Below are 25230 nucleotides of genomic sequence, written 5' to 3'. Positions count from 1 at the left end.
GTCACCTACATTTTACTATTTAAATAGTTTTATTTTTGTTCACCTTTTTAGTATAAAAAATATTATATTAATTTGTTTTTGTTTTTTATACACTATAAATACACACACAAAAGTCTGAGATAATTTTTAGATTATAATTTTTATATAAAAAAAACTAAGCTCATTTTTACTATAAATGTTCATTTTAGTATAATTTAGTGGAATCAAATTTCAAGTCCAAATTATAACATACCGGTCATGATTCACATAGTCTACCCACAATTAGGTTAGGTTCACTTAGATTTAGGATTAGACGAAGAGGGGTAAGACTTTCTCCCTATTGTTTGAAGTCTCAATTTGCCTCGAATAATCCAACTTGAGTTTTAACGATCCAAATTATATCCCCGTTCGAAATCATAACACCTCCCCCTCAAGTTGGGAGGTAATGGCAGTAATCCCAGCTTGAACCAAATAAAATAAATGTTGTAATAAACTCCTCGATGGTGTCCCAAGTATAAGAATGACACTAGGTACAAACTCTAAAAGGATAGTAATGGATGATAAAACATAAGTCAAAACCAAATTCAAAGGATTTTGAACAAATATAGTGATAATGATATTGAGGGTTCAATAGTACACAAAGTAACCCAAAGGAGGCGGCAATGATTCATTGAGTTTATTACATGGTTTGATTTTTTTATTAAAAGAATACTTAATTCAGAAATATTTGGTTAAATGCAACTTATGTACATACTTTTACACGTTTCACATAATTTTAAATTTCCTATAAATAAAGTCTATGAGACTGTGACATGTACGGTTCTAGACGGTCTCTTCATATTATTTTCAAGGCATACGTGTATATTTATGATTAAGACAATTAATGATTTGGCACGTTGAAGTAAGTGTTTTTTATTTGTACGTACTATTTGAAGGGTATATAAGTAATTAGCATACACGCGACTCGGATTAAATAATAATATGTCGTAAGAGTTAGCAAACCGTTGAGTGCAGAAATAAAATTGACTACTTAATTTGAATAAAAAAATATTAGGAATTTTTATTAGCAAAAAAAATATCTTAGAAGTCAGGGCGACTCGTGATTTGGCCGGGTTGATTCGTATTTTGGAAGGGATGAGTCCAATCCAAGCCGTTTGACTCAGAAATTTCTGCATCCGCTTTTAAGTCAAACATGTGGGTTCCAGTCCCAGTCCCGTTCTCACCTGGGGATTTGTTTCAATTATAATGGCGGGTTGCCATCTACCAGATTACTTAAGAATACTAAACGAAGGAAGGCAAAGGCTCAAGGCATTAAAGTTTCTCTCGCTCCCTCGTCTTAATTTTAGGTTTTTATATCTTCTCATCTACCGAGAAGGTTGATGAATAGGTAGAATCTTGATATCTTGGGACACTTATGTGGGCCCGGGTTTATCCACCTCGGTCCGACCGTCAGTGTGGGTCCCACTAAGAGTGAAAAATTTCGACCTTGAAGAACGACCGCATTTTTCTTTATTTTTTTGTTTTTTTTTATTATAATTCGTCGTGCGTCCATTTCCACTTGTGTGTTGCGTTTGTATAATTTCTCCATCGCTTCGCTCTCATTTTCTTTCTCGGTGTCGTCATTCCCCGTTTTTAGAAAAGAGGGGAAAATCTTGAGAAAATAGCGCGCACGGTACAGCGTGACTTTAAGCTGTCCGAGATTAGGGCTCTGGTTCCTGTTTTTGGCTTGAATCTAGTTGCAGTCAGTCGTCTTTGATGCGTTGTTCGGCGGGAGCAGCCCTGCGATCTAGAGAAGAGGGGAAGTGAAGGAAAATGGTGTTTAAAGGGAGGTTTTTCTCGTCCAAGAAGGCGGATTCTTCGAGCACCGATGGATCCAACAGTCCCAGAACCCCGACCTTGGATTCCCCTAACAGATCAGATAAGAAGAAGCTGAAATCTCCCAAGGTGGATCCGCAGCTTGCTTCCTCTTTCTGCCGACAGACTCTTGTTAAGGATGGCGGTGGCAGTAGTAAGAGCACGTATCAGCAGAAGAAGAAGGAGGCGCAACCGCAAGGACAGACTCAAGCTCAGACCCGGTCCCCTTCGGCGGCTGCATCGCATTCAGCTTATTCGAGTCGTAATTATTCGTCGAAATCACGGAGCGATGCGGAGAGCAAGGATGAGGCGCCCGCTGCGGGACCTATGTTCTCCCCGGTCGTGGCGTCATCCCTTGGATTGAACCGGATTAAGACGAGATCCGGGCCATTACCCCAGGAGAGCTTCTTTGGGTTCCGGGGCGAGAATAAGGGGTCTGCACTTGGGGTTAGTAATCTTTCGAGGGTGGCTAATGATGGGTGCTCGACTTCCTCTTATTCGGGGATGAGCACGAGTACTGGGAAGAAAAAGGATGGCCAAAGCTTAAGTAAGAAGATTTCGCAGGATAAGGTTTCGAGTTGGATTGTTAACGGGAGCAATAACATGGCAACTGGGAGTGGTCTGTCAAGAGATCAGAATCCACTTGTTCAGACTGGGTCGGGTCTACTGAATGGAATCTCCTCCCAATTGGGTATGCATCTGCTGGACACTGATGTTTTATCTTATTTTTTACACATTTGATTTGATTGTTACGGGAATATTTTGACTTTTAGTATACTGGAAAGTAGCACATTGTGCCAGAACAGTGCAAAACTGTCTCGTAATATCAACATGAAGCATTATACATGGATGTATCTTTTAACTAACGTGCTAAGCTGTGGTAGCTCACGCAAGATATAATTGAACCAAACATTTTTTGCTTCGCTTAGAAAGCTTATCGGTTCTGGAAGATCTGATTTTTTTTTTTTTTTTCTTTCCAGTAGTTATCACATGGAATTGATTATAATATTATATCTAGATTGAGAGTGTTGTTCCAAAAAATTTAGCTGGAGAGTTACCTTTCTAGATGTAGGTAAATAGTACTTCAGCAAAGGAGACTTTTGTGCATTGCAGTGTGTAGACTTTTGGATTAAGCGTGCTTTTTTTTTTTCCTCCTTTTCTTTTCCCTAGTTTTGGCCGCAAGAGCTTGGCATTTACTCAGGATTCTCTGGAACTCAGAAGTAACTTTTTTTTTTTTTTTTTTGAAATGGAACTCAGAAGTGACATGGTCAGCTTTTCCAACGTATAGAAGTCTATGGTACCTGGTAGCCATTTTTTAGAAAGGTATTATACTAGTTGGGCAGGTCTGTCATGTATTTGGTGTTTTGGAGTTTCAATTGAGGCTACTTGAACAGCATTTGTGAATCATCAGCTCGCAGTTGCAAATTCTTAGGTTCCCCCTCTCCATGGCTGTCTCAAGTTGAACTTTGATAGGAGCTCCTTTGGTAACCCAGGGCAAGCAAACATACGAGTGCTCGTAAGAGGTAACGAGGGCTCTACAAGATTTGCTTTCTCGAGTCCAATAGGCTGGAAGTTTTCTGCAGATGCAGAAATTAATGCACTCTGAAGCAAGGCTGTGAGCTGTACTTAGTTAGTTGAAGGGAGTCTTCCATGGTAATTAGTTAGTTGAAAGGAAGCTCAAAGCCTCCTTGGAAGTTCAGATATATTCACGAGGAAATTCTGGACATCCTAGGCCTTTATGTAGTTTCAAATTCCATATCTGATAATTAGCTAAAGAGAGCATGCATTGCCCATCTCTTGTATTGGGAGCATATTTCCCTTTGCTGGTTAATGCACCTATTCTTGTATCTTGTTCAATTTCCTTCAAGTCAATAAAAGCTTTTCACTGTTTTTTAAAAAAAGTCGAGGCTACTTGAAATCTAGGGAGAATATCTTCAGAAGGTTGGTTCTAAGTCTGGCTTCTCTGAAATTTAATGGTGCCTGTTTGGGTGGTTCAATAATGCTTTTCAAATTCCAATAAAAAAATAATGCTTTTGGAATTATTTCAAAGCTGAAATTATAAAATTTGAAATAATATCACTGCATAAAATTCTCATGCCTTGTGCTTAGGAAAACTGCACAAGAATATCACTCAATAATATCCGTGTTTGGAAGCCTTTATATTTAAATCTCATCATCTTATAAGGTTTCTTCAAGATGATTAAAAAGAAGAAGTCTATATCCTCCAGCGCTTGATCAAGTCCATTTAGACACAGTTAATGATCTTCAGTTCACTTCACTGCAAGTTTATATGGCTGATTTGATATTGGTGTTATGTTGTGGCATGGTGATTGCTATAGAGTGAAAGAAAGAAGTCATTTCTGTGAGATTCCTGAAGAGGCTTTGCATAATGTGGTAGCTTCAGTTTAAATCACGTGCTGGACAAAAGTTTTATTGCCCTAATTTTGTTAGATATTGTTCAAGGTCTGTCTTCTGTTCTTTCAAAACACAGTTAGCTATCATGAACCACTTCCTTGAAAATTTATTTTGTCTGATTTGGGTTGTGATGTCATGCTGTTGGCATCGGTATAGCATGGAAGAAAGAAGTCCTTTCAAGTAAAGAGCTTTTGTATAGTAAAGTGTGGCTGTACTACATGCAAGAAATTTTAGGGCTCATGCTTCATGAGTTCATAAAACACGTTAATGTAGCACATCCAGATCTGTTCCTTTCCATATTTTATATTTCACTGAACTTGGGCCTTTTGGCTTGTCACATTGTGGGGGGGGTAAGTGTGAGGTCTCGGTTCTAGTCTCACCAGGGGTAAGGTGTGTGTGTCTGTGTAATCAATATTAAAAATTAAAATTACATTTCTCTTTCCTAAAAACTCGTATAGAACTCTGAACGTCTGATTCATAAGATTTGTTTTTCTGTTTGGGCATGAACTTGATGTCTCTGTAATGCCTTCTTTTGTTCTGAAGTTTTGATGAACCTACCGAGTACGAAAAGGTTGAAACATAAATTGCTGTCATCCATGTGTGGTAAACTCTTTAAATTAACACATTTTATATCAGTTTTGCTTAATACTTCTCTTGGAGACTGAAGATTAAAACCAAAAGTTCTTAAGGAGCGTATTAGACTTACTCCTGTAATGTGGGCCAAGTACGCAGCTGCCTGATTTGGATTACCAATGTATTGGTTCTGATATGCTTTTTATTTTTCATGGCATGCCAAAAGTTGACATCCATGTTCTTTTTGTTAGCGGATTATACTTGCATATGATAGCATATCAAAAGCAGTGGTATTAGAACCAGACCAGAGTGGAGGTTGAACATGAGCTGTCTGTCCTTTATTGGTAAGACATGTTTATGTGTACAAAAACTGGATGATCCAGCTGGGTAGACTGGTGTTTTACTGCCAAAATGGCTGGTCAAATTGGTCATGTTCAATGTTGTAGATCAAATCCACTTTAGCAGTTTGAATATCAAAATTCCTATTAGGGGTTTGTTACCCTTCAATCCCTTGTTGTTAGGGGTTTGCTCCCTTGATTTTGTTTCTCTCTTTTCTCTTTTTTAATAAAATCATTCTTTCTCAAAAAATATATAAAAAATCCCATTAGAAAGGTGATATGAGGGTTCTCTGAACACTTGACGTCCCTAAGAAGAAAATTATCTATAACCACCTTGGCCAGACTGAAGACGTATTATTAATTTTTTACTGAATAATTATAAGTAGACCTTTGTTATTTATTGTGTTTTGTAATATTATTGAGGTTCTACGGCACTTGTATTTGATTGAACTAGGTTTGGTTTGATGGCTGAACCTAGTTTTAAGTATTGATGAAAATCGTATTACATTTCACAAAAAAATCAGCAGTATGGTCCAAAAGAAATCATCATTGCATGTGCATGTGCATGGTTATTTTGCATAGGAATGATAATAAAACTCCACTATTGGTAAAAATGAGGATGAAAAAATTTTCTACCTTTACATCCTGTTGAGTGCAACAGTGGAATTTCCTGTCCAGGATTTTTCAGTGTGATGAAGTTGTGCATCATGTTGCCTAACTTGGTACTGGGGCTTGTCTCAGGCAGCCCACAATTTGAGATGACTCACCTGATAAGTTTGATATTGAAAAATGACAAACTTGAGAAGATTTAAGAAGAAGAAAGAGAGAAAATTGAAATGAAATGAGTGGGAAGAGAAGCAGCAGTATGCTGCATTAAGTTGAGGTTGAAAAGCACAAGCCTTCCTCTTTATCCTTTCACTTAAGTTAATTTTACACAATTGGACAAAATTGCCCCTACCTAAAGAATACATATCAGAATTATATGAAACTTGAACTATAAGGTTTTGACAAGTAGCTTATCAAGCTGTAATCTGATGAGACCAATATGTGGTAGTGAAAAGGCCAAAATACCTTTGTATTGGTATTTTAACACTTCCTCTCAGCTTGTCACAAAACACTAAATTGTCAAGCCTTCCAAGAGGTTTCGTAAACACATCTCCAAATTGGTTTGATGACTTCACATCTAGTATAACCATCTTCCCTTGCATAATTGCATCTTTAATGAAATGACAATCAACATCTATGTGTTTACTTCTTTCGTGGAAAATTGGATTACTTGCTATGAAAATAACAGCTTGATTGTCCGACTTCATGATCATAGGCTTTGGAATATTTAATGCAAACTCAACAAGAACCGACTTCAACCATATAAGTTTACTAATTGTGTGAGCCATTACCCTATACTCGGCCTCGACCCTTGATTTAGCCACCATCATTTGTTTTTTACTCTTCCAACTTCACTAACTTACCCTCAATAAAATAACAATAACCAGAGGTGGACCTCCTATCCATCTGACATCCAACATAGTCTACATTAGAATATCCCAATATATCAATTTCATCATTCCGAGTATACAAGAGACCTTTCCTAGAGGTACCTTTCAAATACCTAAAATCCTCTGAGTGACTTCCACGTGATTTTTTCGTGGGTTTTCCATGAATTGATTCACAATTCCCACTGCAAATGATATATCAGACTTAGTAACTATAACATAAATCAATTTACCCACCAGGCGTCTATACAGTGTCTTGTCCTTATGTACAGAACTCTGAGAATCGTGAAGGTTAGCATTGACTTCCATGGGAGTATCCATTGGTCTTGTACCCAAGCGACCATACTCCTGCAGCATATCTAACACATACTTTCTCTGCGAAAGAGCAGCACCTCCCTTACTGCGAGCCACTTCAATACTAAGGAAATACTTCAATTATCCTAAATTCTTTGTTTGAAAGCGTGTGGCCAAATGTGTGTTGACTTGCACAATCCCTTCAAGATCTTTCCCAGATAACACAATGTCATCAACATACAACTAAAACAACTACACCAGTCTTCCTTTTAAGCAAAAACATAGAATGACAAAAACATAGAATGATCACAATGACTTCTATAGAACCCAAACTGCTTCACCACACTGTTGAACTTTTCTAATCAAGCTCTCGGACTATGTTTAAGTTCTTGATTGTCTTCTTTAACTGGCATACTTTCCCTATTTCCCTCTTAGCAACGTATCCAAGAGGTTGCTCCATGTATACCTCTTTCTTTAACTCACCATACAAGAACACATTTTTCACATCTAGTTGAAAGAGTGGCCATCATTTGGTCAGTGCCATAGAAATCAAAATAAGAACTAAGGTGAGTTGAGCAATAGAAGAAAAAGTTTTAAGTACATTAACATCAAAGGTCTGTGTATAACACTAATCTGGTCTTGTACCGATCAATAGTCCCGTCAACTTTGTATTTAGTGATGTACACCTAATGACACCCCACAATAGCTGCCCTTGAACGTGCATCCTAGATATTCCACGTCCCCCTAGACCGTAAGGTACTCATCTCTTCATCCATAGCTCGTTGCCACTTAGGTGAAGCCATAACATCCAACACTGAACGAGGAATATTGGACATAGAGAAGGACATAGTGAAGGATCTATAGGATGGAGACAAAAAATCAAGAGAGACAGATTGTGAGATGGGATAAGAAGTACATGATATTTTACCTTTTCGAATGCTAATGGGCAAATCCAAATCTGAAGGAACTGGACTTGTAGGCAAAGAGGAAGACAACTGGTCCTAAGAAGAAGGCTCTTGAGCTAGAATGTCTGGAGGCACAAATGCTGGTAACATGCGACAAGATTGCCGACTGTACACCTAAAGAGGTTGAGAACTTTCATTGGTGCATCCATAACTGCTACAGGTACATGACTATCTATTGAAGAATTAGATGATGGCTGAGACTCAACAAAAGAGGCAAAATAAGGTGTATTCTAAAAAATTGTAACATTAACAGAAACGTGTTTTTTGTCTATGCGGATCATAACACTTATATCCTTTCTGATGATGAGAGTAACCGAAAAAAATACATTTAAAAGTTCGGGGAGACAATTTATCCATAGTGTTACCAAATAAATTAACAAAACATGTGGACCCAAAGATAAGAGAAAGAACATCAAACAACTTACACTGTGATTTTAACACTCGCATAGGTACTTGTCCTTGCAAAACAGACGATGGCATGCAATTAATTAAGAAACAAGATGTGAACACTACATCCCCCAAAAAAGACTTAGGGACATTCATATGGAGTGGTAATGTACGTGTAACTTCAAGAAGGTGTCTATTTTTGCGTGCAACAACCCCATTTTGTTGGGGAGAATATATGTAGGAAGTCTGATGAATAATACCATGTTGAACACAACATGGGCAAACTTGTGATTGAGAAACTTTAGTCCATTATCAGTGTGAGGAGTATGAAAATAAACACTAAACTGATTCTTTATTTCATTGAAAAACTTAAAAAATATATCAAATACTTTAGATTTCTCTCTAAGGAGATACACCCAAGAGACACAACTGAAATCGTCTATAAATGAAACAAAGTACTTAAACCAAATGGACTAGGGACTTGACATGGACCCATACATTGGAATGTTTAGTTCAAATATGTGAGAACTACGATTAGAACTATGGGGAAGCTAGTTCGACGATGTTTCCCCAGTTGACAAGACTTACAATCAACATAAATATTAGAGATGGAAATGATTGGCGAAGCTTAGCTGGTGATGGATGTCTTAGTAGGTGCAATAAGTATGATGAATCTTTAGTTGAAAGTGCCATAGCGTTAATTATATATACATCATCCAACAAATTAAACCCTCCTTTCTCATGTTCGGAACTAATCGTCTTCTTCATTTGCAAATCTTGGAAGACATATGAAGTAGGAGAAAAAGTTACATAATTATTTAGAGATTTAGTTATGTGACTTACAGATAAAAGATTAACAGGGAAATTCGGAACAAAGAGAACAAAATTCAATAACGTCCGAGGAGTGGTGTGCATGGTACCTCCCCCTGAATCAAGGAGGTAGACCCATAAGCTAAAGTAACATGACGATAAGACTGAAACAAGGAATCCATACGTGATATGTGGGTGGAGGCTTTGAACCAATGATCTAGGAAGAGAATGAAACATATTCAATGCCGGCATACTTGTGCTCGCCATTGCGGCACTTGTTGAGGAAGAGGGATCAGGCTCAATGGCAGAAGAATTGGTAGTTGTGGTGGTCAATTGACCACGTCTCTGTAGTAACTGTTGAATCTCTTCTCGAGGATTCGAGTATGAATTAGTGTCTCTGCATGTCTCAATGAAGTTTGCCCATGTTGGTTTACTAAAATTTCTCCCAACATTTATTAGTAAAGTGGTTTATGCGCTCGCAATGACTACATTTCTGATCTCCTCTTATCACCTCGACCATGGTTTGAGTAGAGGAATCTCTACCTTGGCCCTTACTACTTCTCCCATGCCCTTTAGCCACAGATTTACTGAATGATGAATGGAGTTTGAGTGCAGTTGCATTAGAAGGTTTGGTACCCTTTTGTTTTTTAAAAAGAAAGGTCTGGTATCCTTCTCAACTTTACCTGCCATTTCGCTTTCTGCTCGAAGAACTTTGTTAAACGCTTGCACTAGTGTATTCACATCACCATTAGCTAACAGTTGTGCTCGAATAGCATCATATTTAAATCCCAATCCATTAAAAACCTCGCAACTCTGAATTTGATTTTTCTCTTTCCTAATATCATCCACACTCAAAAAATAAAACATAAAAAATTGAGGAGATTCTTCTAAAAAAAATCATCCACGCTTGTTGTGAAGGGATGATGAGTGCTAATTTCCTGTAGAATAACTCTCATCTTGGTAAAGTAATCAACTGATTTGTCACCCCTCTGCATGTTGAATTATCGAACATATAACTCATAAGTGAGAAACAAATTGCTTTCTTGAAATAAGATAGAGGCCAGGGTCGTCCACATTTACTTAGCTGTTCCACAACTCAAGATCTGGTCACTAAAGCCTGATTAAATGTTGTTAATCAACCAAGTTCTAACTTGATTGTCTTCAACTCCCTAATCTTCAGTGATAGGAATAGGAGGATTATCTTTTATATATTTTGCCATCCTTTTGTCCTTCAAAAACATTAAGGACAAACCTTGACCAATTCACATAATTGGATCCATTCAACTTAATTGAAGTAGCCTGAATAGACTGGAGTGTTTACTGTCTGAGCTTCTAGAGTAGGGGTGGCATCAAGCTGAACCAAGCTCGAACCTGCATATGTTTGAGCTTGGCTAGATTTGAATACTTCGAACTCGAGCTCAGCCTTGAGCCTAAAATTGGAATTGAGCTCAAGCCCAAAATTTTTAACCGAGTTTGAGCCCAAACTCGAGCTGGGTTTGAGTTCCATCCTACATTTAAAACTCCAAAAATAAATAAAGAGAATATTGTAATGACCTTGTTACCATTGAACTGCAAAGTATCATAGAGGAGTCCAAGACTTTGCAATGGAGCATACTAATGTATAATAACCAGTTTAATTGACCTAAAAGAATGAACAAACACCTCTATCAATAGTATTTATTCCATTGGCAAACAACAACATTAGATGTTGAGGGACCTAAAAGAGTTGAACGATCGATCGTCTTTGAGGTTTGAGGTAAATAAGAGCAACTATCAACCAACTAAAGAGGGAATTGACAAGAGCAATTAGAGGAAAGGGTACTTTTGGTAAAAAAATTTATGCTAATGAGTTGGCTCATGAGCTAACAAGTTGAGCTTAGAAAATCTCGAGTTTGGCTTGTTATACTTAACGAACCTTATTTCAAGTTTGAGCTCGAGCCGAACTCAAGTAAAAATTGAACTGAGCTGAGTTTTTTTCGAGCTGAGCTCCAACTGTTTGCGAGCCGGTTTGGCTTGGTGCCACCCCTATTCAATAGTCTAAGGACAACAAAGTGTTTATTGGATTCTGCTCTGTAGTCTTTCAAATAGACTATTAATTCAATCCAAATTATGTCTCTTTAATCCAAAGAATAAATTACTAAATACACCTTCACACTGCGCAAGTCAAGTGGGCCCCACAAATCAAAATTAGGACAAAATCAGCACACCCAAATCACAATTCATTGAACAATGGCACATACTACCTTCAATTCAGTAATTGATATTGAGAAAAGTCAATTCAAGCAACACCATATATGATCATGCAGGCAGAAGACAGATGCCGCTTTCACTGAGTAGGTTGTGCAGGCAGGAATGAAGCTAAGGCTTCAACTAAGGACCCTTAAAGGGTAGTAAATCATGGTAACTTCTCAATTAGCAGTAGAAGCCATCAACCAAATCGTTATGGCAGAATGAAAAGAAGAAGAAATCTGACCATTACCCTATCAGTCCAGAAATTGATTGATGAACCTGCAATATGGTTGACCAGCATGTGAATAGAACCAAGATCTGTAGAAAACACTACCCAAGATTGCTTTATACTGCTCTGATACCATGAAAAATGACAAACTTGAGAGGAATTGAGAAGAAGACAGGAAAAATTGAGAAGAAAGAGTGGGAAGAGAAGCAGCAGTATACTGCACTGAGTGAAGGGCTGAAAAGCACAAGTCCTCCTCTGTATCCTTTCACTTAAGTTAATTTTACACAATTGGGCAAAATTGTCCCTACTTAAAACTCTTATAACTCACATAATACATAACAGAATTATACGAAACATGAACTATGACAAGTAGCCTATCATGCTGTAATCTGATGAGACCAATATGTGGTAGTGAAAAGGCCAAAATTCCCTTGTTCCGGGATTTTAACAGATATGAGTCAATTCGGCCAAATCTTATATATCATCCTTGGGTTCTTAAAATCTGTGATGATTCACGCGAAATGCGAGTTTACTTCCTGAATCTGCAACAATGTTGTGGATGACTGAACACAGGCAACCAACTCAAAAGCTTAACATAAAGTGGAGAGGGCCAACCTAAGTTCTTATATAAGGTTGTGGATCACTTTACTATCCATGATTTCAATACTTAGCCTCATGTGTGAGCCCTCTTTGCGGCTCCGAATATGTGGTTAATTTTTGTGTGGAGGCACATAGAACATACTCTGGTAAAATGCGAAACACTTCCAGTTCAACTTTAAAAGCTTATAGTAGAAACCAATAACTAAAGTTTCTGAACTACCAATCCATGTAAACTGTTTTGTTATCACCATTGAGAGAGATCTGATATTTACGAGTGGGCATTTTATGGACTGGTATCAACATTGTTATTATTCTTTGTTGTTTAGTTGTACTAAGCTTGCTTGACTGATGCATCTGCTTTCCACAGGAGAAAGTAATGTGTGGGGCCTCTCGCATGATGTGAGAAATCCTGATGTTCATACTCCAGAGCCACAAGCTCCTCAGGTTTTTTGTTGTTGTTGTGCTTCATTGTACAAAGTATGTATGATTACTGTTTTTCTTCTAAGAGAATAACAAGTATGATTTGTTCTTCTGTAGCCTTATGATGGTTTGGAAACTCCGAAGGAATCTGAATCTCCACGTTTTCAGGCTATAATGCGAGTTACTAGTGCTCCTAGGAAGAGGTTTCCTGGTGACATTAAGAGTTTTTCCCATGAGCTGAACTCAAAAGGAGTAAAGCCTTTCCCATTCTGGAAGCCCCGTGGCCTCAACAGCTTAGAGGTAGTGAAACTTCTTTTTACGATTACTCATTACTGAAACAAGGAGATTATTTTACATTTCCTCTCCTTTTTCTTGATAACCCTCTCTTTTCTACATTCAGGAAGTTTTAGTGGCTATTCGGGCAAAATTTGACAAAGCAAAGGAAGAAGTGGACTCTGATCTGGCTATCTTTGCAGGAGATGTAGTTGGTATTCTTGAAAAAAATGCAGAAACCCATCCAGAATGGCAGGAAACCTTAGAGGACCTGTTAGTCCTTGCTCGCCGCTGTGCTGTTATGTCACCTGGGGAGTTTTGGCTCCAATGTGAAGGCATTGTCCAAGATTTGGATGACCGGAGGCAGGAGGTGCCTATGGGTGTGCTCAAGCAACTTCATACACGAATGCTTTTCATTCTCACCAGATGCACTCGATTGGTACAGTTTCATAAGGAGAGCGGGTTGGCCGAGGATGAGCCTCTTTTTGGTCTTCGTCAGTCTAGAATCTTGCAATCTGCTGAGAAAGTGGTTCCATCTAGTCTGTCAAGGGATTTCAAAAGTGTCAGCAGTGATAGAACCTCAAAAGTGAGCTCTATAAAGAAGGCCTATAGTCAGGAGCAGCACGGATTGAATTGGAAGAAAGATCAAGCTGTCCAACCTGGAAATTTGGGATCACCTGTATACGTAGAATCTGCAAAATGTTTTGATTCACCTGGTAGTCGGGACCGGATAGCTTCTTGGAAAAAGCTGCCATCCCCGGCTAAGAGAAACCGGAAAGATGCTGTCTCCCCAAAAGATGATTATTTTGATGGCAGGGACGGATCCCAAAACCAGAGAGAAGTCTCTGATACTATTAGGCCTACTGAGGCTCTTCCTGCGAAAGATCTTCCTGGGCATTCTTCAATACAGTCCAAGCACCAGCACAAGGTGTCTTGGGGATACTGGGGTGACCAGCAAAATGTATTTGATGAGAGTTCTATTATTTGCCGAATTTGTGAAGAGGAGGTTCCAACTTCTCATGTGGAGGATCACTCAAGAATTTGTGCAATTGCAGATAGATGTGACCAGAAGGGTTTAAGTGTTAATGAGCGTCTGTTGAGGATTGCAGAAACTCTTGAGAAGATGGCTGAGTGCGGCTCACAAAAAGATCAAAATGTTGCTTTAGAAAGCCCTGATGTTGGAAAAATTTCAAATTCAAGTGTTACAGAGGAATCTGATGGTTTGTCTCCAAAACTAAGTGATTGGTCCCGTAGGGGGTCTGAGGATATGCTTGACTGTTTACCTGAAACTGATGGTTCCGTATTTGTGGATGATTTTAAGAGTCTGCCTGCCATGTCTTGTAGGACACGCTTTGGTCCCAAGTCTGATCAAGGCATGGCAACATCCTCAGCAGGCAGCATGACTCCTCGGTCTCCTTTATTAACACCCAGGACTAGCCAGACAGATCTGCTTTTAGCAGGAAGGGGAGCCTTTTCAGAATATGAAGATCTTCCCCTGGTACATGTTTTGTTCTCATTACACATGTTTCAGCATATTTGGTGAAACACTTTTTTTTTTTTTTGAAGAAAAGAGCCCAATTTTCTTATTAAGAAATGAGAAGACAGAATCGCTCCAGAGTGTTTTATTATTTCTATTATTTTCTGAAGATTAAATTTTTGAATTTTTGAAAACATCTCTGTTTGATCCAGTACATTTTGTAATATTGCAGATTAATGATCTTGCTGATATTGCTCGTTCTGTAGCAAATATTCCTATGGATGATGATCGATCCCCACCATATTTAGTGTCTTGTCTTGAGGAGCTACAAGTAGTTAGTAATCGAAGGAAGTTAGATGCTCTCACAGTAGAGACGTTTGGTGCACGCATAGAAAAATTGCTTCGGTGGGTCAAAAAATTTGCTTGCACACTTGGAAATACCGAACTCTTAAGTATTTTAGTTTCAAAATTATTTATGGTTTTTGTTCTTGTAGGGAGAAATATTTGCAGCTTTGTGCACTAGTTTTTGATGAGAAGGTTGATGTGACGAGCACTGTAATTGATGAAGATGGGCCATTGGAAGATGATGTAGTTCGTAGCTTGCGAACAAGCCCCATCCACTCCAGTAGGGATCGGACTTCCATTGATGACTTTGAGATTATAAAACCAATCAGCCGTGGAGCTTTTGGACGTGTGTTCTTAGCAAAGAAAAGAACAACAGGCGATCTTTTTGCAATAAAGGTATCCTATGTTCTTGTTTTCATTGTTCTGCGATGGTACCATTGAATTGCCAACCTTAGAGGATTTTATTAGTTGGTATCTTTTATGGAATGCTTGTTATGATTATAGGCTCTGCTGTGAAAACTGATAAAGCCGTTGAATTGGTGGTTGTGGTTATAATTGAAAGACATATTTGGTGCGTTATTTTGAAGTTATGAACTTATAGATTGTTTTATTTTACACAAGATTGAGTCGTTGTTTGGTGGATCAAATCTTGCTTTGAGAGGTCTCAAGTTATGGTCTTGCTGCCTTTTCTCATTTTTTTATTTCTAATTGAATTTGAAATTGAAATGGTAGGAGGAACATTATCAACTGAACTAGACTGATTCAATTTGGTTGAACCAATATGGCCAGCTGGGTGGGGATGGCAATGAGTAGTGGATTGAGTAAACTCCAGAAAAGAATTATAGAAGCAATATTATCTGTGGTAGAAATGTGGCTATTCTTGTAAATTTCATTTTTGATAGATATATCTTGAAGTATAATAATACATGTAACTTGAATGCAATCACTCGAAAATGAAATCTACAAGAAAAGTGGTTGGTTATTTTTATCCTGCAATATCTGTGTTTCTTGAATTTCATATTTGAGTCTAGAGGATTTCTTTCTGTTTAATTTAATTTAATTTTTGAAATTGATTTCTTTCCATTTAATGGAAAGTCACAATTGATACTGGCATTCGTAAAATGCTTCATAGATGCAGTCTTGTGCAAAAGAGGGGTTTCCTCATAGGCTTTATCATAGGCTCCTCATTATCTTTTCAGAAGTTTACATTTGGATCTCCTTCCTTGTTATTATTTACATTTGTAACAATTGTGCAGGTTCTGAAGAAGGCAGACATGATTCGTAAGAATGCTGTAGAGAGTATTTTAGCAGAGCGTGACATTTTAATTTCAGTTCAAAATCCTTTTGTGGTAAGCAAAATTTATTAGCAGAGCACACAAATAGTTTAAAAAATATAAGTAAGCACGTTAATGGTTTAAAGATATACAAAAGGGGGAAGCCTTTCCAAACAATAAGAGATATGACTAACTGCTATTCAATTAAAAAAAAGAATGAGTAACCACTCTACCTGCCTAATCCAAAAAAAGTGCTTCATATGTGCGTATATATTCTTGCTCCTGAGTACTAATTTAAAAGTTGTTTGCCATTAACTAGAAAAAAAGGTTATTTGTTCTTTAATTAAAATTTCTTGCGTTGCTCTAGGTGCGTTTTTTTTATTCCTTCACTTGTCAAGAGAACCTATATCTCGTGATGGAATATTTGAATGGAGGAGATCTTTACTCATTGCTGCGAAGTTTAGGTTGCTTGGATGAAGAAATTGCACGTATATATATAGCGGAAGTCGTAAGATCTAAATATTTTTTCCTTGAAGGTGATTCAGTATTTCAGTTGTTTCATGTGTATATTGGTAGCTGAATGTGCATGGATGTGCAGGTCCTTGCTTTGGAATATTTACACTCCCTGCGTGTGGTGCATCGTGATTTGAAGCCAGACAATTTGTTGATTGCACATGATGGCCATATCAAGGTTGGCTCAATTTTTTCTACAACAATGTAGTTTATGCTAACATTGTGCTCAAAGAAAAGATGACGGGGGTGCTATTTCATCTAAACTATTGCTTGCAGAATATATAATTGTTCAGCATCATTTCAAAAAAAAAAAAAACAGAATATATAATTGTCGTCTTTTGAGCAGTGTATGACTTATTAAAGAGAAAAGAAATACAAGAGGGGAAAAATGCTTCCAAGCAATACATGAATGCCTCAAGGAGGGAAACAAGAAAAAGAAATTCCCAACCTGAGGAATTGATGGGAAACTCCCTTTGCAAGGGTGTTGGACTTTGAATGACCTACTCAAGGGAATTAATATAAGTAATATATTTATGTTCATCCACTCACTGTATTTACATACTTATGTGGGTGCGCTTTGACCGACAAAGATATGGTGCATGGTGGTTTTCTGTAGAGGTGCCTTGCTGCTGGTCATGTTGGTTCTATCTAGTGTCAATCTGGACCATAAGAGAAGCTTATTCTTTTGAGTCATAATTCTTACACATGCAAAAGCCAACTCTAGTATAGCTTCATTTGTTTTAGTTTGTTTCTTTTGGGATTATGGTTCTCTTGTATATTCACTAATTACTTGTACTCTGTTTCTGTGTGCAGAATAATATTTATTGCCAGCTGAAAAATTTACTATATTCTGGCTTTGTTGCAGTTAACAGATTTTGGGCTTTCAAAGGTTGGTCTCATTAACAGTACAGATGATTTGTCTGGTCCAGCTGTTAGAGGAACCTCGCTGCTTGGGGAGGAGGATCCTCAACCATCTGCCTCAAACCACTTGCATCAAAGAGAGCGGCGGCAGAAACGTTCAGCTGTTGGTACACCTGATTATTTAGCTCCAGAGATACTTCTGGGAACTGGACATGGTACAACCTTCTGGTTCATAGTTAGATCCTTGATTTAATACTGATTTATTGATCCTCTGTCAAAGTTGTTTTGTCATAGGTTTGAATTTTCCATGTCTACACCCTTCTTATGCAGTCTATGTATTTGGCAGGTATGACTGCTGATTGGTGGTCTGTGGGTGTTATTTTATTTGAGCTAATTGTTGGGATTCCACCCTTCAACGCAGAGCATCCACAGGTTTTTTAGCCTTATATTTGGTGGTTTGCACCAAATACTGTCAGTTTGATTAAAATTGCAATTGCCATATTTAGATTGGATATGCTCTCAGAACACATGAGGGACGACTATCGTTTATCTTCCCTTTCATTGGTTTGACATGTCTAGTTTTCTGTAGTTTGATGTCACCTTAGTTACTCTTTATTGTACATATTCTGTTTCATATAACAAATGGGTTCAATGAGTATGTCATTACGAGTCATTTGAAATCTAAATAGTTGTCTAAATCTCAATAAGATTTCAAATGTTGGAAAGAGTCGTCTGTTTGATATTGCTAGTTTTAATGCTGGGTATTTTGGAATAGTTAATAAAGTGTAAGACCGTAGCAGTTCTTCACTAATTAAGATATTTGTTGCGCTTTTACGTACAATTACTAGATGGAATTTTGGTATGGTTATGGTTTAAATCTATCTGCTCATATGAATTTTTTTTTGTTTAATATTTCCTTGCAGCAAATTTTTGACAATATCCTCAATCTTAAAATACCATGGCCACAAGTTCCGGAAGAAATGAGCCCTGAAACATATGATCTAATTGACAAGTAAGATTGCTATTTCACTGCTATTTTCATTTGGATGTGCTTGACGGTGCATTGTCTCAATGAAACAACTGTTATGTGGTCCAATCTCATCTTCAACCAGCATGTCTGAAACCTGATTCACCTCCTTACATTCAAGTTAACGATGTTTATTGGTGTCGAACCTCCTAATAGTTTATACATCTTCATTTAAAAATAAATAAAAATTATTGGTGTAGAACATCAAAGAGGAGAGTGCTATCCTTAATGAGTATCTGTTCAAAAGCTGTGAATTCTTGAGCTTCCATCCTGTTTGTTGTGATTTAGGGGCTTAGGGTGTTGCGTGGTTATTTATGTTCCTGTCTATATAAGGTCTAGTTCCTTGGCCAATGCAGGGTTCAACTCACTGTTTTACTTGAAGGCCCAGCCAACTAGATGTTTTTTCTTTTTGTTAATTTAATAGAAGTGAAATGAAACATAGTATTTTCCTCCAAATGTATGGAAAAGAGTAAAGTTCTCCATCTTGGTTTGGGATCTGAGTTGACAGGTAGTTTTTCCTAACATTAAGATCCGAATTGGGGAGTAGTTTGTTTGGTACCCTCAGTTTAGGAACTCATTATGGTTGTTGAACATGTGTTTATTGAAGGATATGTTGTTGTTGAAATACATGTATAAGGGCATTTTGGTCATTTCCTATTAATTTGTGTGTCCCTCTAACGGAGGCATTGTGATAGGAGTTTATGTTCCAAGTTTCAAGTTATTCTGATAAGTCTTGAGAGAGTTATTGAGTTTAATATAACGAGGGGCATTATTGTACTTTATGCCATTTTCACTTAAGTGAGATGTACAATAGAGGTGGCTCGTTTTTCAGCCCTAAGAGAGTGCTGCTCCAACACACTCTTCTCTCTCCTTTTTTTTTTATTTTTTTTAAATGTTTCTCTCTCCCTCTTTTGCTGAATCAGACCTGAGATAGCCTGATATATTTATTGTCTTGGGCATCTGGTATCAGGTTTTGAGGGCTCCGATACAAGAACAGATACAGACACATTCACCAATGGTGTAAGAAGTAATTTATCAGACCTGTTGTGCTTAGGAGCCTCCCTGGCTTCTTTGGAGCAATTGGAATCTTGCATAAAATAATGCTTCCCAAACAGTCTTATCAGTTTGAGTTCCTCAATCCTGTAGTTCTTCTGCAGGACAATAGCAAGTTTATAATTGCAATTGAGGGGCGAGTTATCTTCATTGTAATTTGAGAAGTATAATCGACATTAGATGTTAGCGATTATGTTAGTGATTGACATAGTGAAGTGGCCTTGCAGGTGCAATTAAAAAAAATGCTAGGGAAAATAAAAAACTGAAGGAAAATATTCTCTTCAAAGTTACATTTCTTTGGTTCATTTGGCACAATCACCAGGTTCAAGGTACAACTGGCTTTGTTGAGTCATGTTTTTGAAGTTTTTAACATCCGGATTAACTGGATGGAGTTGTTACATTGGTCTGCCTGACTGAAGAGTTGGACCTTATTTTAAAACATTGATTCGCTCCAACTTGTTGCAATCTGGATATGATAGTTGGTTTACTGCTATAGTTTGGGATAGCTGAAGTGAGGCATTGAAACCTGAAGAGTTTCTTCTGTTACTGTGCAATTACTAGTAATTGTTTTCTTGAAGACATTCACCACCAAGTCACACTTTACCTTAAAAGGGGGCATACTGAGGTGCAGTGTGGGAATGGCTATGAGAATTTGTTTTGCTGGAATTATTTTGAGCTCTGTTTTTGCTCTAAGTCAAGTTTGTGTCCCATACCTAATGATTTTTCTGTTGTGCACTTCATTACAGATTATTGATGGAAGATCCTAGTCAGAGACTTGGAGCAAATGGAGCATCAGAGGTATATTTTGTTGTTTTACAGAAAGTTCAACTAAAATATTTAATTTTCTTATATCAATTTGATTGATAGTAAAATTTTATAAATTTACAGGTGAAGCAGCATCGATTTTTCAAAGACATTAGCTGGGACACACTTGCCAGACAAAAGGTGAATAAATCTTTCATAATATATTTTTTCTTCTATATAGGCTGCATATTATACTATGTATTTTGACTGAAATGTAGTTTTCTTTTCACTTGTTCAGGCTGCATTTGTTCCAGCTTCGGACAGTGCATTAGATACAAGCTATTTCACAAGCCGTTACTCATGGAATCCATCAGATGAGCATGTTTATGCTGTTAGTGAATATGAGGACACCAGTGATGCTGATAGCTTGAGTGGCAGGAGCAGTTGTGTGAGCAATCGTCAAGAGGAAGTGGTATGAGATGGTGAACAGATCCATACTTTATATTTTTTACTTATGTTAATTAACAATGCAACTAGCTTCATAAAACGTTTATTCCAAAAAAAAAGGTCATTGTGTGCAATTTTAGTTGTTTTATCTTCTTTTTTGTTCTGTTAATAATGACCCTTGTGAGATGGGATGACAGACGAGCACCTTGGTGGAGATCCGGCTAGGTGGTTGTCATGTTGTAGTAGTGTTGTGTTTATGAGTGTGTATCTTCTGCATTAGCTATTTGGACTGATCTGTGGTCCTAGTCTCCACCAGCACAAGAATTCTACAATATAGGCCAGTTGGTCTTCACATTTGTATGTACAGCCGTGTTTATTGTTTATGCATGTCCAATGACCTGCTTGAGCTTATGAAATCGGGTTTAGGTTTGGTAATAGGCTCAGATTAAGTACGGTTCTGAAGGGCTGAACCCATCAAGAACCATATTTGACACTCTCTTAGGTCTTTTGTGCTGAACTTTGGTCTATGGAATAGGTTGTTGGTGGAAGGCAGACCAGACTTCGATCCATTGCTTGTCTGACAGAACCTTATACTCTCCACAATTGATTCTTTTTTTAATCTAAATTGTATCTGTAAAAAGTGTGAAACTTAGTGAGAGAGAGAAAAAGAGGAGAGAGAGAGAGAGAGGCATAAGCTCTGAATGGGCTGCATTGGGGCTTGTGCATGACTCCCAATGCTATTTATTAGGTTTAGATAATAAATTACAGAAATAATAAAAAAACACTTATTCCCATATAACTCCCATTCTACTCTTCCTATGAATATAATTTTTTTTACATAGACTAATTCAAACATGCTGAACAAGATAGTGCCATAATATAAAATTATCCGATCATGCAAAATGGCCAAAATACCCTTGAGCTGATTTTCTCACAGTATCCTTGCAAGTCAAAGTGATGTAAGCAATGTTATGAAAACCAACCCGGTGAGGTGACTGGGTCTGGTCTAACTCTGTTCAATCAGGTTTGGCCACCAGTTGAATTGGATGATGTCATTAACTTGATTTTATTTAAAAATTAAAATGTAAGTCTTAAATAGACTAACTGGTAACGTTTAAATTGCTTGATCTTCAAAGATGAAACAAACAGGCTCATCATAGTGGTATGCTGGGAGATTTGAGTGTCTTGTTCCATAGAGCTTTCATAGCTGAGACAAAAGATACAGAAAAAGTATAGCTATTACCACAGTATGCCTCTACCATTATTCCTTAGCTGGAAAGGACAATAGGGAGCACCAGATGGATGGAGGCTGAGGATGGTTGGGAGCATGAGGTGGACCAAGGCTGACAAAATGGTTGAAATTTCTGAGTGGTCTCAATGGCAACTTTGGCTTGTATGGATGAAGTAAGAAAACAGGAATTCCTTGCTAGGGTATGAGTAGAAATTGTTGCCTTGGAAGTTCCCAAGGCTGCTGACAGGTTTTCGAGAGGAACCTGATCAGATGAGGACATCTTCCGACCGATTCAGTGAGAGTTTAATCTGGGGCCCTCTAATTAAGAGGAAACCAGAGAAAAACTTCCTAGAAAACTAAGACAGCTCTGGTTGGTCGTCGGACTCTCTGTAATCATCATCAAAGTCTCTGTTGTGACCAGCACCTTTCAAATTGTCCTTGAAGCTTTCTGTGACGATGATTCAGGGAAGAATCAAGAAAGCGTCCAGAGTCCAGAGCAGGGAGAGGGGAATGAGGAAGAGGGAGAATGAACAACTAAATGAACCCTAGTCCTTTGGGTTGTGATCCTTATTCATTTTTTTTCTTCTTATTAACACCAGTTCAACTTTACCTGCCAGGTCACATGGTTCAGCGGATTAATCGCATGATGCGGCCAGGTGAGCTGGGTTTTTGCTTCCTTCAGGGTTTTACAAACATAAGACCCGGATAAAGGACTGGGTCCGGCTGAATCCAGTTCAATCGGCTGGTCCGGGTTTTGTAACAGAGGATATAGGTAGTGTATTAATTTTATGGGTAACAAATTGGATTAGAAATGTGGAAGGAATTGAATAAAAAATTAAGGGTAAGGAATTGAATAAAAAAATTAAAGGTAAGAAATTGGCTCAAAAAAAATTTAAAGGTTAAAGAGTGGGACAAAAAAATTTAAGAGTAAGGAATTGGATAAAAAAATTATGGGTAAGGAAAGATGTTTATGTGTATTTTTGTTTTATCATGGATGCCATTTGCAGAATTCTATTTTTTGGTTAAAACATTGATAGTCGTTCCAAGCATAGATAAAAAATAAAAATAAACATAAAAACAAAAACTAACATTTCTTGATTGAAGGAAAAACAGCATAACGGATTCAGATCTGAAGAAGATCCAAATTAGGATCTATGGGTTTCGGTATAGATCTGGCTCATGAACTTGGATCATCAAGAATGTTAGTGTTATGAAGGCCTTGTTTATTTTTCCAATGACTTGTTTCAACCAAGTATTTGAAGAGTCTTATTCAGACTTTTACTAACTAGCAAAGTTGTATATCTATGTGTATCTGTTAATTCTTAAATTGATGTTGAAATATAAATCCTTGGAGGGGATGTAATTGATTTATGTTATTGGTGCACTGCATAGTTTTGTGCTGTGTTTATCTAATGGGATAGTCGTTTGAATTGGACATGGCACTAAATGTGTCCAATTGCTGACTCAGTTGGCAATGATATTAATCATTGACATGATTAATCCAATAGCTGTGAATTTTATCTCTGTATGTGCTGTTGTTACTTATTTTCTATAGGTGGTAGCATCGTCTGAGTACTGTGAATTGGGGATGTAAACCATCTCTTGGAGGATGCCGGCATGGTGTGCATATTGTTGTGGTGTGGTTGATTGATGATAGCTTGCTAAGTTTATGTTTATCATATTATCTTTTATCAGTTTTCTTTTCAATTATTACCTGTTTTGTTGTGTAATTATTTACATTGATAAACAGGGGGATGAATGTGGAGGTCTTGCTGAATTTGATTCCAGCCCTTCTGTTAAGTATTCATTCAGTAATTTTTCCTTCAAGGTACGAGTCTTGTAAGATTTTGCTAAGATCATACTTCTTGCTGATACTGTATGATGTCACCAATAATCCAACCTAGGACGGTGAATATGGATGGGACAGTACTGACTCACATCCTGGTTTAGCTGCTATATACCATTATGGGCACATTAAAATCTGATAAATATTGCCAAATACTTGGTGTGTGTTAGTAATTAGGAAAACTGTACCTGCAACGACAAAGTTCATTCTGCACAAATGGATTTTGTTTGTTTGCTCTTGTGAGTAGATTCATACCATAGAGTATACTGATGATTGGCTTGAAACACTCACTAACTACGCTAGCCGTCCTCAGCAGAAATGTTTCCTGTGAAGAATGTATTCTGGCAGTTGAACTAATAAGGGTGATCGTGTCTTCAAGCATGTTGTAGCACTTGGAATTTATTATTATTTTTATTATATTTTTTTTATGTTATATTGTAACATTCTCACTGTGCTATTTTCATGTGTTTTTTGGTGATTAGAATCTTTCTCAGCTTGCGTCTATCAATTATGATCTGCTCAGTAAGGGTTTGAAGGATGAGCCTCTCCAACCCTGACCGTTAAAGACACCAAATTGTTGCAATTGGAGTGGTGCAGCTTGTGAAGTAGACGAATACGTCTCACTTCGTCCAATCTTTGTACACCTTGTAAATGTGAGTTACTCTGATACTCAGTTTAGTGTATTTTTTCTAGTTATCTTGCTCTTGTGTTTGATTGTTCTATTTTTCATTGCGTTGGGTGCAGATATGAGCTCGTGAGGAAGGAAGTTCGGGATGTGCTTTGTATCTGCTTTATGTAGGGCTCCAATTTTAGTTAAGAGTTGTTTTTGTCATGGCTTGTGGGCCTTTGAACAATAGCCCCCGAGACGGGGTTTTGCTAAAAAAATAGTCCTTGGCCTTACCGGATGAGAACAAATTACCCTACATGAGCAATTAATGAGAGCACATCCCTTCATTTTGGGCCTCTAAAGAGATTATAGTAAACGTGGTATATGTCATGAGGGTAGGACTTTGATCCTTGAAGCACCTGAAAAGATGAAACAGCAGAGTTCTGCTTCGGGAACTACAAGGAAAGTTGACTATCCTTATAAAATGATCATTGGCTTTCTCGAGTGTTGTGGATTAAGAAGCGGAGCTTTTTTTTTTTTTCTTGAAAATGAATACGGTGAAACTTCATTTGTAAATGAATTTTGTTTAGTTGTTTAGTGGTGCATGAGATTGTAAGTACTATCCTTTGTTCCTCTTTCAAAGCTCTCCTTCTTTCTCAGGCAATACTGGGTCCTAGGGTCTGATAGGAATCCCATGAAAAAATAAGAATTTAACTATTATAATTTTTAAAAATAATTAATAAAATTGATAATTTTATTAATATCTCATTTTTATTAATTATTTTTTAGGATAAACTAGTTATGTTGCAGCTGGTCGATTATTTATATATATTTCTCTCTTTTGTCAGGCAGCCTAATAATCCATCGCATCTGAAAGCTCCCAATGTCTGCAATTGCAAAGACTTCTTTCTCTTCGCCAAACTGCCATAGATCTCTTTCTCTTGCA

The 25230-nt window shown here is 37.5% G+C and overlaps 1 protein-coding gene across 1 annotated transcript; it reads left to right on the top strand.

Moving 5' to 3' along the window:
• Positions 1-1605: 1605 nt before the first annotated feature.
• LOC137958477 (probable serine/threonine protein kinase IREH1) lies at positions 1606-24882 on the top strand. The gene is made up of 18 exons (XM_068805519.1): positions 1606-2524; positions 12534-12610; positions 12704-12886; positions 12987-14357; positions 14569-14741; positions 14831-15077; positions 15938-16030; positions 16323-16463; positions 16554-16646; positions 17334-17544; positions 17676-17761; positions 18253-18341; positions 20156-20207; positions 20298-20354; positions 20452-20625; positions 23582-23659; positions 24160-24330; positions 24422-24882. The coding sequence occupies exons 1-17, from the start codon at positions 1792-1794 to the stop codon at positions 24232-24234; spliced, it is 3933 nt and encodes a 1310-aa protein (XP_068661620.1). The 5' UTR covers positions 1606-1791; the 3' UTR covers positions 24235-24330; positions 24422-24882.
• The last annotated feature ends 348 nt before the right edge of the window (positions 24883-25230 follow it).

Source organism: Aristolochia californica, unplaced genomic scaffold, assembly GCF_029961685.1.
Source record: "Aristolochia californica isolate CCGP_79_NKW_82.1479 unplaced genomic scaffold, dmAriCali1.0.hap1 SCAF_3, whole genome shotgun sequence".
In the NCBI taxonomy this organism is placed as follows: domain Eukaryota; kingdom Viridiplantae; phylum Streptophyta; class Magnoliopsida; order Piperales; family Aristolochiaceae; genus Aristolochia; species Aristolochia californica.
Note: the sequence above shows the minus strand (reverse complement) of the source record. Positions and strands in the feature narration are given on the sequence as shown.

Bases quoted from the DNA above. Each gene is read 5' to 3' on its own strand.
- LOC137958477 (XM_068805519.1), top strand. From the start codon at position 1,792: ATGGTGTTTAAAGGGAGGTTTTTCTCGTCCAAGAAGGCGGATTCTTCG. The intron at 17,762-18,252 runs GTTTTTTAGCCT...ATTTCCTTGCAG, and splicing joins TCAACGCAGAGCATCCACAG to CAAATTTTTGACAATATCCT. The intron at 20,208-20,297 runs GTATATTTTGTT...ATAAATTTACAG, and splicing joins GAGCAAATGGAGCATCAGAG to GTGAAGCAGCATCGATTTTT.